An 18,828-nucleotide genomic window follows, 5' to 3' on the forward strand; every position below is an offset into this window, starting at 1 on the left:
AACTAATCGAGCCGTTTGTGCCAGGCTGGGGAGAAAGGTATTGTAATAATGTGAATTTTATAAAAAAAATAATGCATTTTTCGAACCACCAAGCATGAGAGCATGTTCTAGTACACCCCCAAAACAAAATCAAGACTTTGTAAAAGAGCATAATAGGACCCCTTTAAATGTCTAGTGATTTTAGACATTTAAGAGTCATATAAGAAAATAGTGGCTGATATCTGTATTTTGGGTGAATTAGAACTTGTAAACATTTAATCAGAATCAACTTAATTAATTATTCTAGATAAAACGTTAACACCCCTTTATTTATTCAATAAATAACATTTTGCACAGTTACAATATTTTCTATAAGACCTTTGCAAATTTGAGGTAATACACTACTCTATAAGGGCTAAACTAAACCATGAAATGTTTCTGATAATGTCCATGATTTAGAAATTTACAAAAACACTCAAATGTGCACACATGCATAAAAATTTGGGACATGTACATTTTCACAATCTGGTTTGACCATTCTTAAATCTTTTGCATACTGGTTTATGACTAATACAGGCACAACAAAAGGCTGAACTATCACAAATGCACAGTACAACAGTTAGTTAGCCACAGCATAATTTTTTCCCTTCTTTTTTTCTTTTTCCATTCAGTGAAGAGGTATTTTTAGATTCTTGTTTAAAAACTCTCACGCCAACTTGTGGAGACCCTCTCTATAGGGATGCTTTAGCTTAAGAAAATCAACCATGTTACATCTTCACAGACCTCATTTTCTAATAAGAATATTCTAATTAAAACTTTCTTGTCTTTTTGTCTTTTTTTGTTGAAAGTATTCTACTGTATTGTGGAATACTTCTTTCATTTGGAAAATCCTAGAAGGTTTTATAGCAATTACATTTTTTTTCCCAGCCATTTTGTTCTTTATCATGCAGGGGATACTTTAAGACATTAAATGTGAATTTGCATACAGCATCTGAGATTTTGATGCATGCCACTACCTAATGTTGAAGCATTAGTGCACTGGTGGATTTTAAGTTTGTTCTAGTCATTGAAAAGAAGAAAAAGGATTGACCCATTCCATAATGTCATAACTATTTGTTTATTCTCCAAAGATGAATGTTACATGCCAAATGACATGTTCTGCTCTATAGAATATGTGATGTGATTGTGAATGTACTTAACATCAATTAGCCCTTATAGATAATTCAGTTTCACCTGCATTAGACTTTAGTAGAACTGTTAAATGCAGCAGTACCTTTCACAAACAAAGCAAATGTGCACAAATGCTTTATTCTATAGCGTTCTGGCACAGAGACGCACTGATCATTTAGGAGCACTCAGTCCGGTTACAGATGACAACCAACTTTAGAGTAGCTTAGGAGGGCTGGTCTGAAACTGGATAACGCAACAACAGAGCCGTTAATGGAGCGCAGTGCATTCTCACAGCTCCCCACGGTAGTTTCTTTCACCTGGATGGTTTTGGCTAGAAAAAGGTGTGTGAAATGATACCCACAGTGATTTCACAAGGGGAAAAAAAGTTGCACTTAATGAAATTCACTCAAGAAAAATGCAGGATATATGGTTGCAGCTTACCTTAGGCTTTGTTGACTCAAGACAAGATGTGAACGAAAAGAATTGCCAAACCAATATTCAGGAATATAACCATGCAGATCATAATTGTGTTTGGCCCCTACGAAAAAAAAAAGTGTTCACAACTGTTAATGCCTATTGTGTAAAGTAAAATAATCAAATGATAGTGCTCCAGGTTGTATTTACTTGTGCAATTGCTCAGAGACCACCTTACATCAGAGTTACCTCCAATCTTAACACAGCTGAATCAGCAAATTAAGTCTTCAGGGCTACTGGAAACTTCCAGGCGATGTGCTGGAGCTAAACTCAGTAAGAAGGTGGCCCTCCAGGAGCAGGATTGGAGCAGCAATGTCCAATCCTGCTCCTGGAGGGGCACATTCTTACACAGTTTAGGGTCCACTACTATTCGGTAATGCTAGAAATTTGCCGGCAATTGTGTTTTGGTAGATAGGAGCTAAACTCTGCAGGACAATGGCCCTCCAGGAGCAGGACTAGATAACCCTGCAATAAAGGAACCAAAGAAATAAAATACCTATTCCAGGGGTTCTCAACTCTGGCGCTCAAGGTCCACTTTCCTGCAGAGTTTAGCTCCAAACCTAATCAAACACACTTGAACAAGCTAATCAAGGTCTTTGGGATGACTAGAATGTTACTGGCAGATGAGTTTGATCAAGGTCGGAGGTAAACTCTTCAAGAAAATGGACCCCGAGGACCAGAGTTGAGAGTCCCTGTCTTATTATTTCAATTGCAAGAGGTAGGGCTTTTTACACATTACAATTTTTTTTTTCTTCCAAAAGGGGACTTGTGGGACCTGTGCTCAATGAGCCACGAGATGCTGCTGTGATGCAATGCAAAATTGGGTTTTTGATAGACTGCAAGGGGTTTTGTGAAGGTGAGAATTTGTTATTCTGATGGTTCAGCCTTGTATAGATATGCCTGTGAAAAATGTGGTCAGAGGACCGGAGCCAGGGCAGAATTTCAAGGAACACAATCTGTTGGTGTTCCAGAGCAGTATGTTTTAGTCCCCTCAAGAGCTGTTTAGAAGAATGAGCTTTCTGATAACATGGCCCATTGGGAGGACATCTGAAGCTAGGATGGTGGGCCACTGTACAATAAATTGAGATTCATTGATTAATGTGGGAAAACAGGGCTCTTATTATTCAAAATGCACAAATCCAGGGACAAATAGAAGCGGAACAGGTTCAGAAACGGTTTTGAGGTGGGAGTCGTAGGACTGAGTGAAACAAAGGGACAGGAATGTAATGTTTTCTTTTTTCCTTAGGAAATCTAACAAGAGTTATTTGTAGATATGTACTGTATGTGTAGAGATAGGTTGTAAAAAGTGATTTTGTTGAATTTGTTAGGCTATGCGAATCTCAAATATGTGTGCCTGCAATCTTTGAAATATTTAATGGGATTTAAAAATCAATTAAAATGACCAATTGAGATTTTACTTGCAATCAGAATACCAAGGTTTGATTTGTTATCCTTACCTCATCGAGCTCCAGAGGTTCTTGTCTCATTTCGCTAGGGGCTTTCAAAATAGACCTCTGCCTTGTCTCAGTTTTGGCCTCGATCTTGGCAACTGGTTTAGCAACCGGATTGACCACAGGTTTAGGTTCTGGTTTAGGCACTGACTTGGGCTCAGGCTTTGGTGCAGCTTTTTGGGCAGGGCTTGGTTCTCGTTTTGGTGAAGGTTTAGGCTCCATTCTGTTGGTTAATTTCTTCTCCTCCCTGACTTCTGTCCTAGACTCAGGCTTGCTTTCTGTCATTGAAGCTGGGCGCTCATTTACAGGCTCCCTTGTTGCATCTCTGTGTTTGACTTCAGCTGCCTTTGGCTCCGGTGTGACTGCTTTGGGGGACAGTTTGGGGGCAGGGCGAGGTGGTGGTGGTTCTTCTTCATCGGTGGTAAGGACGAAATTGGTTCTTACTGGCGTAGCAGCAGGGGCAGGTTCTGCTACTTTTGACTCCAAGTCTATTTTCTGCAAAGCTTTGATTTCCAGGTCTGAACCCTGCTCTGCTTTGGCGCTCTGGCGGCTAGGGGTACGGGATGGGACCTTACTGCTAGGAGCAGAACATTCCTCAGGAGCGGCATCTGGAGCGGGAGCAGGAGTGGAAGACGGGGTGGTGGGTCGACTGCTTGGCCTACTACTTGCTCGACTGCTGCCTCTGCTACCACTGCCTCGACTGGCCTTGTCTCCATTCCAGCTGCCAGGGCTCAAGAGGTTGGGATCTTCCCTGCTGGGTGCCTGAGGGACGATGACTGGAGTGGGTGAGGGGGTGCGTGCAGAGGTGGAGCTTGGTCTTAGACTTTCCAGCTCATTCATGAAGGGGCTCTCTGGGGGTGTTGGTAGGGAGTCTTCAGCTAACAAGGGCTCGTGCATCCCTGTTTCTGCATTCTCATTGCTCTGAGCAACCTCCTGCAAGGCTCGTTTTTTTATATACTCAGGACCTGAGGGACAACATGTGATGCATGTTTTATTAGAATGTAGATTAAATAAGTGATATTGATACTGGCTGTTTATAATTTAGCACTGACATATTATACACATATTTTTAATCATTTTTAAATGATAGTTTCAAAGGTGCACTAATAACAATGTTTTGCATTGGTTCCTAAACAGCCAATAAAACTACATGAGGCTTTCTACTGCCCCCACTAGCTCTGGAGCTGACCAATGCCCAACATAAGTTGATATTCTCTGGAAATTGTTGAAAGGTTGAGAAATTTTTACAGTAGACATTTACATTTTTTTAAACAAACAATGGTCAAACTGTATAAACTTTTTTTTCTGCCATTCCTGATAATTGCTCTTTCAGATTCATGTTCAAAATATTAAAAGTAGATGATAGAATAATAAATTATTTACTAAGCAATTAACAATATACACCTAGCATTTATGGTTATGCTCTAATACAGTTATTGTAAAAATTATTTAGGACAGAATACCAAAATATTAACATTCCTGATAATTGCTCTTTCAGATTCATCTACAAAATAATAATTATTGTGATTTATTCTTGCAATCGCTGACAATTATGAGATAATCGCAAGTGCATCTTGAATTTATTTAATACACGGGTTTCACAATTTGAATTGAATTACTGAAATAAATGAACTTTTCCATGACATTCTAATTTATTGAGATGCACCTGTAGACTGTGCTGTGATGAATGCTGCCGTACTGTAAATCTGACTTTATGTCTGGATTAACAAGCATTCAACAAGCATCCAGACTCTCACTGGACCAGGAGGATCTAAACAAGCCCCTGATCCTTTGGCCTCTGTTGATTATATATTTAGCAAACAATGAAATATTCTACCTACCTGGTTGATGGAAGGAGGGAGAGAGCTCTCTGGCAACTACACGAGCGATACTAGACTCATTGTTAGCGGCTATGGCGGCCTGTTCTGCGGCGTCTCCTTTGCTTTTGGCATGGGCTGTTCTGTGAAGAGGGAAAAAGGCATGTGGACAGTATAATTAAATCAAATACTGGTAAATGCTGAGAAATCCAGTTAGTTTTGTGGATTTGATAACAGATACAGAACATCAAAAGGGGGAAAAACATTACAGAAATTGTATGAAAACTTATTTTTCTACCACGGTTAAACATGATTCAGAATTTAATATTTTGATCCCTTTTAGTTAATGAGTAAATTAAATTGGAATGTAAGGAAGAATTAATTAATAGAAAGTCAACACTGGTAATGCAATCTGGAAAATGAAGTGATCTTCCACCCCGGTCCATAAAAGTAAATTATTACTAAATCTATTTAATTAAAAATAAGCATTTATTCATTATAATTGGATATTTATAATTTAATAAATAGTTATTATATTTAATAAATTATATTTTGTGGATTATGTGTAATGTTTAAATATTAATGTTTCCCTGTATTTTTGACAAATTTTGCTCTTTTTAACTTAAAAAATTGCAGTTACATTAATTTATTTTAATAAATTAAAATTTAAAGGTGTTCTCATTTCTATTCTGAATGTTGCATAATTCTGCTGACAATGTTCCAACCATTTTTTTAAATGAATTGCTCAAATATTCTTAATTTTTTTTTATTTCCCAAAAATAACTAGCAGATGTTTCTAACCACTTACAGTGCATTCAAGATAGATTATATTTATAATCATTTATCATTTGTTAGTAACATGCACTACCAGCTGAGCCAAGCGTTTCTAAGGACCAAGCGTTTCTATAGCATTAATAAAACCAAAACAGAAATTCATAAGGACTTTAACACCTGTCTACAGTACAACAGATGCATACAGTAAATGTAATATGTTGTGGCAGTGTTTCAGAGGTGAACTATTAAAGGAAAGCTCTGTTTATATCTGACATTAGATTAAATAGTTTACTATCATAATTTGGCGAAGATACTGCCAGTTCTAATACAGTTGGTTATTTATGTTATGAAATTTTTGTAGAAGCGTATTTCTGTTTTCAACTTGTATCTTGCTAGTAGAACCAGAGAAACCCAAGACATCCCGTCTCATCTTTATTTGGAGAGATGGATTACCAGTTGTCTGCACTATAAAAAGCAATGTTAATATCCCCTCAGCACTTAAGAATCCTATGCAGTACCCATCCCATTCAAAGCAGGAACTCAGTAGATCTACAACAAAGCTGAAGAATGTTCCAGAGAGAAACCCCACTTGCCCAAGAGCTGCAAGTTTGGGTTGTTTGCAGTGTGTTTGACTTTAATACGAGAGGAAGAAGTGTGTTGGGGGTTGTATGGCAGGTGGTTATTTATAGCAGAAGAGGGTGTCCTCTTCACCCATTGAGCTGAAACTAAAATAAATCACTCTTTTAACACCCTGCACCTCACAGTGAGAGATGAGAACTACCGCATGCATTGATTTTATTCATTCATTCAAAATTATTCAGGGGCTAAATTATTCATGTTTTATTTGTGTTGGTCACATTAGGAATTACTGCACTGCAAAATTACAGTGCAAGCCACAGAACCTTAGTTTCAGCTGCATTTTTTTTTTCTTAAAGCACAATTAGAATTTACAGTATAAGAGCTTTTATAAAAACTTCTGTCTTTATGCATGCAGTAACGGTTCAGGGTTAAGATTTTTGTTTGTCACTTTGATTAAAAACAGCAATGTTGTATTTACTCTGTGATATTTTCCATGCTGTAATGTTATCCTGAGTTCAAAATAGCCTGACCACTTAAAGACACTGTACTGAGGGTGGCTGTCAGTGGAACGTTTAGAAAGTTCAGACCCTCCCAGTGGTATGTCATAGATATACATTTACATTAATGTCTGCATTAAGTTCTTGGCAGATGCTTTCATAAATTCTTGCTGAAATTAATACCCATAATCGGTAGTAAAGTTTTGAACTCTTTTATAACCAACTTGGAATATTTCTTAATTTTGCCACTCACAATTAAAAAAAAGAGCTATGAATAGAAAATAATGTTTAATAGCATGCTTTCTATGAGTAACCTATTCCATATTGCTCTGCATAACTTGGTTGGTTGTTTGTTGACAGATCTGTGATAGATTGCATTTTCTGCTGTTCGGAGAGAAGGCAGAAAGAATTAATTCAATTAATGGATTAAATAATTATTTTTATTTTTTTTCAATAATTCAATTCACTCTTGCTGGTGAATGGTCATGAAAGATAGTAAGCTATAGGTAATAGCAGTCTAATATAGATGTATTATCTGACCTAAATTCTCTCTAATCTTGGTTTTTCTTCACATTCATCAAAATAATATAAGAATGACAAAAATTATTCATATGTATGTATGTACACTTATATACAGAAAAATGATATCTGTGTCAATATCACTGAGAAAATATTTAAAGATACCTACAAGACTTTATAGAGCATCATGTAATCACTTTATGCAACCGGGTATCATGTACTCTGATAATCACCAATAAAATGAGCTGCTGTGTCTGAACTCAGGAATGAAGTAGGGTGTTGTACATCTATATACCACTCATCTTCTCACTCATTTGCAGGATAGGCAAAATTTATATCCCCTGAATGATCCAATGCCATTGCTGACACATTTCTTTTTGTAATCTCATCGAGAGCCCTTTTGTACTGGTTTACCAAATTGGAAAACAGGATTTTATATATATATATATATATATATATATATATATATATATATATATATATATATATATATATATATATATATTTATATATAGATATAGATGTATATAGATATATATAGATATACACACTCAAATATAAAGTGAAAAAATGGTATATACATATACCATTTTCTTTTTTTCCCTATTTCCAAATCCTTATTTTTAATACAATATTTACATGTATAACAGATAATATATTTGGAAAATATGTAAGAGTTGTAAATTATGTCAGGTATGTCTGTGTTAGCGTCTAAGAAGCTGAGGATAGAAGAGGCTATCAGCTGTTGCATTCCCCTGTGATTGTGATATAGCAACAGTGCCTGTTCTTTTTTAGGCAGGCTTCCTTTTCTGACACCAAACCCATGTGCGTCATTTACACCCAGTGCCATGGCCTCCGAGGAGTCTCGTCTTCCACATAAGACCCTCTGCTGTTCTAAATACACTATGATTAGAGCAAAGGGGCTGACCGCCACCTGAACAAACTCCATGGCCACCGTTTTTTTTTTTTTTTTTTTTTTTTTTTTTTATCAATAGTGGAGGGCAAGGAGGTCTGTTAAGATACAGATGGGACAGGGAAGTTGCAGATATAGGGCTTTGGATCATATAAGGTAACAGTAGCTAATAAAGTTTTATTTTAATCAAAGTTATTTTATTGTTTTATTCAAAGTTATTTTATACAATTTTGTTACTATTTTTATTTTTACTTTATTAATTATAATTGTAATATTTTATTTTAAGTTATTTCAATTATTTTACTTTATTCTAAATGTTATTTCATTTCACTCAGTTACTTTATTTTGTTCAGTTATTTTATACTTTTTTATTTATTTTTATTCAAAGTTAATTTATACAATTTTAATAAGTTATATCATACTATTTTTATTTTATACTGTTTCATAACATTTTTATAGAATTGTATTTTATATATATATATATTATTTTGTATTATACAGTTATTTCATACTGTATCATTTTATATATTTTTTTAATTTCATACTATTTTATTGTTTACTATATTATTCTATACAAATGTATTTAATACAATTTTTAATAAACCTGCTCTGGACCATGAATCTGGAGAAGTAAATACCTTAACTAGCAAATACTGCATTGCATGTTTCACCACCAAATTTACACCAGTCATATTGTAAACAAAACATACACTTATCTCACTTTCACATCTAAATAAATAAATAATAGTAATAGTAAAACAGCTAATAGTACTGTGTAAGAGTTTCTTTTGTGCCATACACCATTCAGAAGCAGAATAAAAATGTTCCTGTTATTATCCCCATTTTGACCTAGCGTATTACTGAATGACAACAGAAAAGTTACTGCCAAGTTCACTGTAGACAGCTGTGTGTTGGTTTTCATTTCCAGTTATCCTTTCTGATCTGTCTGGCTTGGTGTCAGAAGTCTGTCTCTTATTGCTGGTAATGATAAGTTCAGGTTTCTCCTCTACAAACAATGATCTGGCACTGGCCAACAATCTTGAGAAGTGGCGTGGAGGTGTTTAGTAACAGTAAGCTCCTTATTTGAACAGTCTTGTCTTGTATGTTATTCTAACATATAAATGTCATTTGCTTATGTATAAGGAATGAGAATGTCTTATTTTTTTCCTTTTGATTCATCTGGTTTCAGTCTGCTGTCAGGTTGTCATCTTTAATAATCCTTGAATTAATTTTTATGGGATGAGCATCAACAGCAGCAAGCATCTGATGACTGAGGAGCCAAGGCTGTTTGTCTTTGGCTTGTGCATCTCCTTACAAGGAGGGAAGATTTTATCAAAGCCACTTCACCTGAAATGAGCCCGCTGTTTATAACTGTAAGCATCTCCATGATAAACTGCAGATGCTGTCAGAAGTGTGTGGAAATCTAAATATTTTATCCTGCAGGGAAGCTGTATTATTAGTGTCATGCGTTAGTCTCCTCTTTATCTTGTCTGGAGCTCAGTCTAGCCACTAAGGCGCCATGCATAGGAAAGAAGCTTGGAACATATGGCCTGCTTGAAGTCTGTTTGTTTTTACATTTGGGCTGAGGCTGACTGTCTGGAAACCAACACCAAGGTGGCATCAGGATGTTTTTTGTTCTTGCGCATGTTATGTAAAACAGGCTCGGCTTGGGCTTGTGTATTCTGAAAATTAGAGGTAAATCTAGCTGAGAAGAGGTTTGTGGAGAGTGCATTATTATTATTATAATTATTATTATTATTATTAAATATTTATATATTTATTTAGCAGTTCAGTCAGGACCAGTCTGTGGCCTGTTGTATGAAGCTAGTTGAAGAAACTCTGAGTTTCAGAGTAGGTGTAGATTTGACAAAACCAAAAAAAATCCAACCGGGTTTAGATTTCAGTGGGCTCACAAAGCTCTATATAAACATTCTCTGTCAACTCCGAGTTTGATCCAGAGTTTGTGATTAACTCTAGGGCACGCGCACCTGAAAGTGTGACACATGCAGAAAACAGCCAATCACACGGTATCGAGAAAGCATTGGTTTGATTCACTTCTCACAATAATAGCTGAGCATATCCAAAATCAGCTGTTGTGAGCAGTTAAATGATTCACTCCTTACCTTGAGTTGGCGATTTCGGCCTTCTGTTTGGCTATGGCAGCTGCCCTCTGGGCTCCTTCCACACTGCGCTCCACTTTCTGCTTGATCTTAGTACCCTTCAGCTGAATTACTTTCTTCTTTACAGACTTCACCAGCATGTTGTTAACATACTTGCCTTCTTCTTTGCCACCTTCTGCGAAAGTGGTGCACCCATAACCGTGCCGTTGGTTGTTCAGCCATTCGCCCTCATATTTAAGCCCACTAGAACGTTCACTGATTCCATAACCGGAGCGCTTGTCGTTTTTCCACTCTCCCATGTAGACTTCAGTGGTGGTGGCGTCAATGTCCGACTCCACCAGGGGAAACTCGTGACCTTCACCTTCCCCTTCGCTCTCACCCAGGCTGATGGTGGAGTTGGCATCGCTGGTGGTGGAGCTGAGAGCTGAATCACTCCGCAAAAAGCTAATCTTGCTCTTATTGCTGGAGAGAGACGTGCGGGAATCTGACTTCTTCAGCTTGCCAAGAAGTGAGCCACGCCGGAAGAGGCCTTTCTTCTTGGGCTTGACCGCATCTGGGTCCACTTGTAGGGTGAGGGCGAAACCGCCACGAGATGGGCCCAGAGGCACGGGCGTGTTGACCAGGGTCTCCTGGCCGGACGCATTGGTGGCAGTGATGATTGGGATGTCCTGCTGCAGGAGTGTCCCATTGCTGTGTTCACTTCGCAGGGAGCTCAAAGAGTTTCTCAGAGGAGAACGCACCACCGCTGCCATGCCGTAGGGAACACTCTGACGTACTCCATAGCCATGTCGCATGCCGCCAGTGAACTGGCCCTGGAAGGTACCTATATTGGCAAAGACATCAGTCAGAGAATGGTAAAGGGATAGTCCACCTAAAAATACAAGTTTTGTCATTCCAAACAACTATTACACTAATAAAATAAAAAATTATTTCCTAATAAAATAATAATCACACTGAATTATTTTGCTGTTACAATAAAATGGCAGTACCAAATAGACCACTAATTTAAAGGAATAGGTCACAAAAATAGTTCACTCTTTGCAGTGAATGGGTGTTGCTAGAATTAGAGATCAAACAGCTGATCATCTCAACAATCCCCAAGTAATCCACATGTCTCCAGGCCATCAGTTTACTTCTTTTGGAGTATGAGAAATAAATAAACAGAGGCATTTTAACTTTAAACAGTTGCTTCCGGCTAAAATATGAGTCATCTATCCACATTTCTTTCTCCAGTGAAAATCTCTCTTGTCTGAATCAGGAGAGAAATATGCACACCAAGCAACGTTTGCAAGCAAAAACGGTCCTAAACGGTTCTAAATCATTCTTGGGCTTTACAAGAACATACTACTTCAGCCATTTCATAGTGAAAATAGTTTCAAAGTAAATCCTACAACATTTTTATTTTAGTTTTTAATTGTCCAATGAAAATCAGTGGTGGCCATGTTGTTTTGGACCTCACTGACTTTCATTGTATAAACTAAAGCAGTTAAAACACTCTTAAAAACATTTTTGTGTTCGATGGAAAAAAGAAATTCATAAAGGTTTGAAAAGACAGGAGAGTGATAAAAGGCTGATTCACACAAAGAAAGACAACTCTGATAATGTTAACTAATTATGATAACTATATTGGCATCCACACCAATGCACAATAATGTTCTATTCATTTTAAGCACATGAAGCAGTTTATTTAAAAAGTCATGTTATCCCAATGATATTGTTCCTCTGTGTCTTTATTGTTTTAGTTTTGGTGTGGACTTCCCTATTCTCAAAGAAATAAACCAATTGTTAAAACTTTATTTTTATTGTCATCGTGACAGTTATAGTCCTTGGTGTGAACGAGCCTTCAATGATGACAAAATTATCATCCCTTCAACTAAACTACAGATTGTATTACAACACTGCATTTTATTCAAAATCAGGCCACCCATAAGCTCATTGTCACTTCAGGCATGTGAAACAATGGACAGCAGTACAACTGCTAACAAGCCGCCTCTTTCATATAAACCTCTGGGGAAATAAACCACGTGCAGTTATTTATGTCATGGGGCTTGTGGGTCTGATTTGGTCATGCAACACATGGTCATGATCCATCAGTCCTCAGGGACGGGCTGGGCAGAAGTGCAAAGGCATGGCTATTATTGTGCCTTTTATTCACACAGTGCTGCACTAGCACTTAACATTGCTAATAGTGATGATTCAGCGACCAGCTCAATAGATACAGTATATAGGAAGACGCCTATATGATAACTTGTGTAAATGCACCTTATTCAATCAAAAAAAACAGTGAATCCAAAATGTTTTTGGACTCTTAAGGCCTGTTCACACCAAGAAAGATAACTGTAACAATAACGATAAAGATATCGTTTCAAAAATCATTCTAAATTTCGAATAATTGTACTGTAGATTCCATAACTATAACAACACAGAGAAAGAATCTAGTTGGAATCACTTTCAAAATGATACTTTTTCTAGCTGATTAACGATAAAAGCATTGACAGCCAATCAGAATCCATCCAGGTTTAGAGAACTCGAGCTTAACAGAATGTTAACATGCCTTGGTGTGACAATAATATTGTTATTTTTATAGTTATCATTCCTGATGTGAACAGGCCTTTAGTTGTGTTTTGAAATGTATGAATTTTATTATAATAAATAACAAAAAATGATACAAATTTTAGCCTAAATTAAACCACAGTTTGGGCCATATTTGCATATACTTTTAACCAGCTTGGTGGTGGTTTTTAGCGGATGAAGTTGGTTAACATGATTGAAGAACAACTGCAAAAAGGTATGAATATGTTTCACCAATGTTTGATAAGCACAAAGTGCTTTTATAGGTGCTGTATTTCTTTTGTCCTAATTTTGTACAGTATATTTAGTATTTATTTTGTGTATAATATATTGCATATTGTATGATAGTGTATAATCTTATATTGTGTGATCTAATATACATTATTTTCTTAAATGTTTTGCTTTAACGATGCCATTGTGCTTCTTGGTTTGATATTTTGCTATTTAATGCAATGACATCCATACATTTTTAAGAGTGGCATAAACATGAAAATGATTTTTGCGGTCACTGTGCACACGCAAAAGGTCTATAAATCTAAATAATGACAAGAATGCTGATACTATGCTGATAAAGCCAGAAAATAATACAAGTAGTGGTCTGAAGTGACTATTAAAGACTGAAAATTGAAAAAAATAAGAGAAAGTCAGTAAGTTGTCTTAAATTTCGACATAAAAGCCTAATGTGACCCAACAAAAGAAAAACAACTTGGCCACCAGTGAATGAGCCTTTTTATTTGTACTCACACCACACGCCCAGAAAGAACAGGATTTGTGATACTAATTTGTAACCACCCTCCATTCTGCTCTGGCAAATGTTTCTTAGCAATAGGCATTTACCCAAAAGGCCATCTGTGGCAACAACAGGGTTCCATGATTGTAAGCTTCAAGTTAATACTACTAACATGAATGACTGTTCATCTCATTTTAATTAATTTTTGAGATTGTCAGAGATATATTCATAGGAATCTTTTAGCCATGTATAAAAGAATACCAATATAATGTTTATGTAGGTAAAGTTGGAACTTACTTTTAGATTGCAGTACTGTATGTAGCCTATATATGAACATAAGTCATACAATCTTTTTAAAACAAAATAGAAAAAAAAATATATTAAGTATTTTTAAAAATCTCTTTATTCATTATTTAAATCAAAAGATAAGCTATTTTATACAAAGCTGGATTAAAATGTGCAAAAAAATATTATGTCCAAGGTGACGTCTGGATATCTCTTGCTGAATTAAACATGTACAGTGAAAAGGTCATGTGTCTACGTAGCATAGCCTACAGTACTACTATGAAAATCTTATTATGGTATAATGTCCAAAGTTCCAATTACTCAATAACAACAACAAGAACAACAAAAACCGTATAAACCGTACATAGCCGCACCCATTTTCAGCACTGCACAGGTTGTCTTCTGAGTTCCGGTTTGTATATTCATGGTATGATGGTAAGGTCTTACGAGTTTATGAATGAACTGGTCATTTTAAAATCTTCACAGTCTACTGGCATCCACTACGAACATTACAATGCACATAACTTTCGTTAATTCTACAATAAGTAAATCCACTTTACCAGCTAATTACTACAGATATACAGAGTCACTGCAAAAACAGAAGTTCAAAGACAGAATTCTAAAGATGGCTGTGCACTTGCTTCTCTGATGCATAAGGTCTATACAGTGTATACTGTGTAGTATTTAGGGGTGTGCAATAATGAATTATATCTCAATATTTTCTGGAATTTTGTTGGTAACGATAATTAGACAATATTTTGCTTAGTGTGTTATTGTGCTGGTACTTTAGACTGCTGTGGACAGCTGACTCCAAAGCTTTTGATATTCTTCATATTCTGTGCAGAGATTAGTTTGCAGGAGTAACAGGAATTAACTTTTCCAATAAATTTAAATAGATTTTTTACCTTTCATGTAAAATTCTAACATTTATCAATAATTTTTATCAAATTCTTACATTTATCAATAAATTCAAATAGTAAGACACTACAGGTCTGTCAAATAAAATCAGTATCAACAAAATTTGTGTGTACAATGCAGAGGTGGCACAGAAACTGCAACTGAAGTGTCATTTAGATGCATTCACTAAGATTGTTAGTGCGGACATTAATGCAGTTAGCCTGCATTTAATGTGTAATGTTGAAAAAAAAAAAAACACGGGGGCAGGTAAAATATACTTTGAATATAAACCTAAAAGGTGGCGGCAAATCACTAAACGAGTCATTGAGTCATTCATTTAACTGATCCGTTTAAATGGCTGATTGATTCAGTAATAAGACACTCCCCTTGTCCAAAAACCCACACTTGCAGTCTTTGCCACTTGAGAGTGCGTGCGCGCAACAGGAAATAAGTGCGCAAGACTGTCCCAGGTCTTAAAAATGCCAAAGCATAGTCCCCTTTACGCACACTAAATCCACACTCCGGAGTGGTATTCGAGGCTTAGTGTATCCCACTGAAACCTTTCCAATGTATGTTAAATATTAATAATAGTTAGATATAACATATAATTTGGTAGTAAAATAAAGAGTAGCACGTTTTACTGGTGGCAATGAGTAGTGGTGATAATTATTTTGTACAACATTTGCAACTGTTTTTTATCACTTAATTAGAAGCACCACAAAATTAAATTGTCATCTGTTATAGGGACTACTGAACTGACATTTAGAAGTTGATTTTAAAATGCAAAGTAGGCTATTGAAAATAAAAATAAAGCACTGTAAACACTTGCATATACTGACAACTCTATAAGTGTGTCCCATCGGGTTATGAAAAGTTCTACACACACTTGTGGTTTTCATGCTCACTTGAACACTTGGACCAAATACGGGAATTAGCCTACGTCATAAGTTAGTTGTCGAGTGCGCAGACCGCAAGTCTGGTATTTGGACAAGGGGACTGTCTTGTGTTGCTCAGAGAGGCAAAAAAGTTCTGCTGTGACTTTGTTTGAAACTATTTTCGTTGTCAAAATAAAGCAAAAACAAGTGTCTATTAAGTCACTTAATAACTTAGCCTATTTATTGAACTGTTCATCAAATCAATATCAAATTTGCAATCGTGCTGATATTAGGAGAAAAACGTCACTCTTCGTGTGATAGCCTGTTAACTACATCAGATGATATAGCCTAAATATAAGAGACATAAATGTTATACAGGGGCATTTTGCCCCCTTATCTTGGGGGAAATGTAGGTTAAATGTATTTTAATAGACTAAATCACGCAGTGACAGCGTGAACCCTAAAATGTATGTGCTTGCTCAGTAGTCTACATCACGTAGTGTAGGTGGGGCAGCATGCACTCTCTGGGTGTGTTTTTACGATATTATCCTAGACGATATATATCGAACACCCCTAGCCCTATAGTATTCAATAAACGGTGATCTACTATTCAATTCTAAACACATGCACTGTGTTGCACTTTTCAGTGGTAATTAACACAACGCGAGTACCCGACCGATGTAGTCCGATACCGGGACAAACGATTCTTATTCTTTTTTTTTAGTGAATCAAAAACATGCAGTGCGACAGATGTAGTTCGTTTGCACTTTGCAGAACGAAAATATGAGCCGGTTCTTTTTAGTGAATCGAAGTCACTTATTTATCACTCAATTGTCCTTGTTTTTCTTTCATTCAGTGTTGTTTTTTAAATGAATTAAACATTTTAGTTTATAGAAGGACTGATTATTGCATTAGAATTAGTTCTGAAAGCCTAATATGTGTTCTGTTTTTCTAATGGAGTGAGGGGTAAATGCAAATGAGGACACTTTTCCTTTTAGGATTTTGAGAACTCGTTAAGAAGATTCGGAAGCGGAATCGATTCATCCCTAGGTGTAGGCGTTGCGTTACATAACCCTTGATCTTAAAATGTAAGCTCACAGACTGCAGTTTGCACTCACAAAAGTTCATTCTTCGACCTTACCGGCATCCGCATAGGTCTCCGTGCCGTAACCATCCTGCAGTCCGTTATTCCAAGTGCCCTCGTACTTGGCACCGCTGGCCTGACTGATGCGCGTCCCGTATCTGCCTTTGAATCCGTGCGTCCACTCTCCCTTGTAGAGCCAGTGTCCCTTGGTCTCCACACCTAGACCGTGACGCTTTCCTTGGGACCAATACCCCTCATAAGTGTTTCCACTCGGCCAGGTATACACTCCCACCACCTCAAACCCATAATTCCAGGAACCGGAGAACTCTCCTTGTCCTTTAGGTCCGGTACAGATCCCGTGCCCGTGCGCTTTACCTCCCTCCCAGCCTCCACAATAAGCTCCGCCATCATCGAACTCAAAGCGACCTCCGCTCATCACGCTTAAAGCAATTACCAATAACTTATCAAACTTTCAGATCTGACTGTAAAAATCAACAATAAGGAACGGCTCAATGTCTGTCAGGCGCTGTTAAATCCATCTGTCAAACTCCACAGATGCGCAAAATGGAGATTGGAGATCCTTTCCTTGTGTTGAACTTCTAGAATCGTCGTGTATGCGCATAATTTGTTGATAAAGGTAAATCCTTAAATAATGTAAAAAATTAAATAAACGTGCTCAAGTTTGAAGTTGAAATTACTTGATAGAGGGAGGCTTGTTTTTTAGTTACATTATATATATTTTTTCAGTTTACAATAATCTATTTAATCGAATTGTCGAGCCAGTGGTCTTTCATGGCTTTCAACCCCTCTCCCCTCTCCCTGCCTCCCCTCTTTGCACTTGGAGCTCCTGGATATGTTTTAGCAGTCCCAACAAGGCTACCAGATCCCAACACTGTTCCAAAAATACAGGCCAATCGCCCCTCAGCAGCCAGGCACTTTTAAAAGCTCTGCCAGATCACTTGCAGAATAGGTTTGGACTCGGTGTCCATATCAGGGGTCGGTGGAGTACTTGTCTGTTATTTTAAGTGTGATTTTTCAAACTTAGTATACTAGAAACTGTTGATGCAGTTGCTTCCCATTTATTTATTTTTTACAAGGTGCACTCACTGCAAACGTTTTGAGAGTATCCTAATAAAGACAGAAAGAAAAGGTAAGAGAGAAAATGTGAATGTAGCACACCGGCTAACGCCTCACACAGTAAACAGATCATCCTAAATAATCATTGGGCCAAGTAAACATTAGAATTGGACCTTTTGTGTTTTGAGGAGTTCAGCTAAGTTTTTGGTAGAGTAACATCAATCTAATAATGCAATAGAAATTATAAATATTATGTTACATCTAAATTCATTTTATGTTGTTATTCCGACTGTCTATCTATGCTCCATTTTTATTTCTTTAAATATGCTATTAAATATGGTAGGCTATGCTATTAAAGCTTTTTTGACGCTGACTCTAAATAAATAGTAAAAGTCTAGACACAGAAATTATTTCAAGCTGAAGTGAAATTAACAGTTTCCCAAAGAATCTGGTTTCTCTCTCTGGTAAAATGAACCCGCAGTCTAGCTTATTAGTTGAGTGATTGTTGAACAGAGGCCAGCTGACTCACTGGGTCAGTATCCATGCTGATTATGCTGACAGAAAAACCTGTATTAGCGCCACTTGATCCTTGATCTCACAGCAGAGAAATATGCGGGGAGAGAAGCAGCGCCCTCTGCTGGTTGTTGTATGGTATTGCGGTGACCAGCTGTGGTTACAGCGATATTCAATCTTACTAAATCATTATTTAATAGAACAAACCACATCGACTGAGACAAGTGTTTCATAGTCGGTTTGTTTTGAATCTTTAATGCATTTATTGTGTCTTATTAATGTTTATTAAAATACATTAAAAAGCCACTCATACAGACAAATACTTAAATACACCACTTATGTTTCATTTTGTTGTATTATTTGTAATTATTTAAAGTAAAAAGTCTAGATGTAACCATCCAGAGATTATATTGTAATAAAGGGGAAAAGAAAGGAATTGCCATTCAGACAGTTACTTGAATACAGAACCTCTTCTGTGATGGACATGTTTTAATTAAATAAAA

General features: G+C 36.7%; 1 protein-coding gene across 1 annotated transcript; it reads right to left on the minus strand.

Moving 5' to 3' along the window:
• Nucleotides 1-1,077: 1,077 nt before the first annotated feature.
• Nucleotides 1,078-17,591, minus strand: LOC109052516 (junctophilin-2-like). The gene is made up of 6 exons (XM_042713527.1): nt 16,793-17,591; nt 10,297-11,116; nt 4,916-5,034; nt 3,081-4,039; nt 1,591-1,687; nt 1,078-1,480 (listed from the first exon to the last, which is right to left on the minus strand). The coding sequence occupies exons 1-5, from the start codon at nt 17,169-17,171 to the stop codon at nt 1,607-1,609; spliced, it is 2,358 nt and encodes a 785-aa protein (XP_042569461.1). The 5' UTR covers nt 17,172-17,591; the 3' UTR covers nt 1,078-1,480; nt 1,591-1,606.
• Nucleotides 17,592-18,828: the final 1,237 nt, after the last annotated feature.

The sequence above is a fragment of the Cyprinus carpio genome, chromosome A23 (genome assembly GCF_018340385.1).
Source record: "Cyprinus carpio isolate SPL01 chromosome A23, ASM1834038v1, whole genome shotgun sequence".
Classification (NCBI taxonomy): domain Eukaryota; kingdom Metazoa; phylum Chordata; class Actinopteri; order Cypriniformes; family Cyprinidae; genus Cyprinus; species Cyprinus carpio.

Excerpts from the sequence above, each read along its gene's own strand:
- LOC109052516 (XM_042713527.1), bottom strand. The coding sequence starts at position 17,171 with ATGAGCGGAGGTCGCTTTGAGTTCGATGATGGCGGAGCTTATTGTGGA. Across the intron at positions 4,040-4,915 it reads TCCCTCCTTCCATCAACCAG|GTCCTGAGTATATAAAAAAA; the intron begins GTAGGTAGAATA and ends GTTGTCCCTCAG. Across the intron at positions 1,688-3,080 it reads AACCTCTGGAGCTCGATGAG|GGGCCAAACACAATTATGAT; the intron begins GTAAGGATAACA and ends TTTTTTTCGTAG.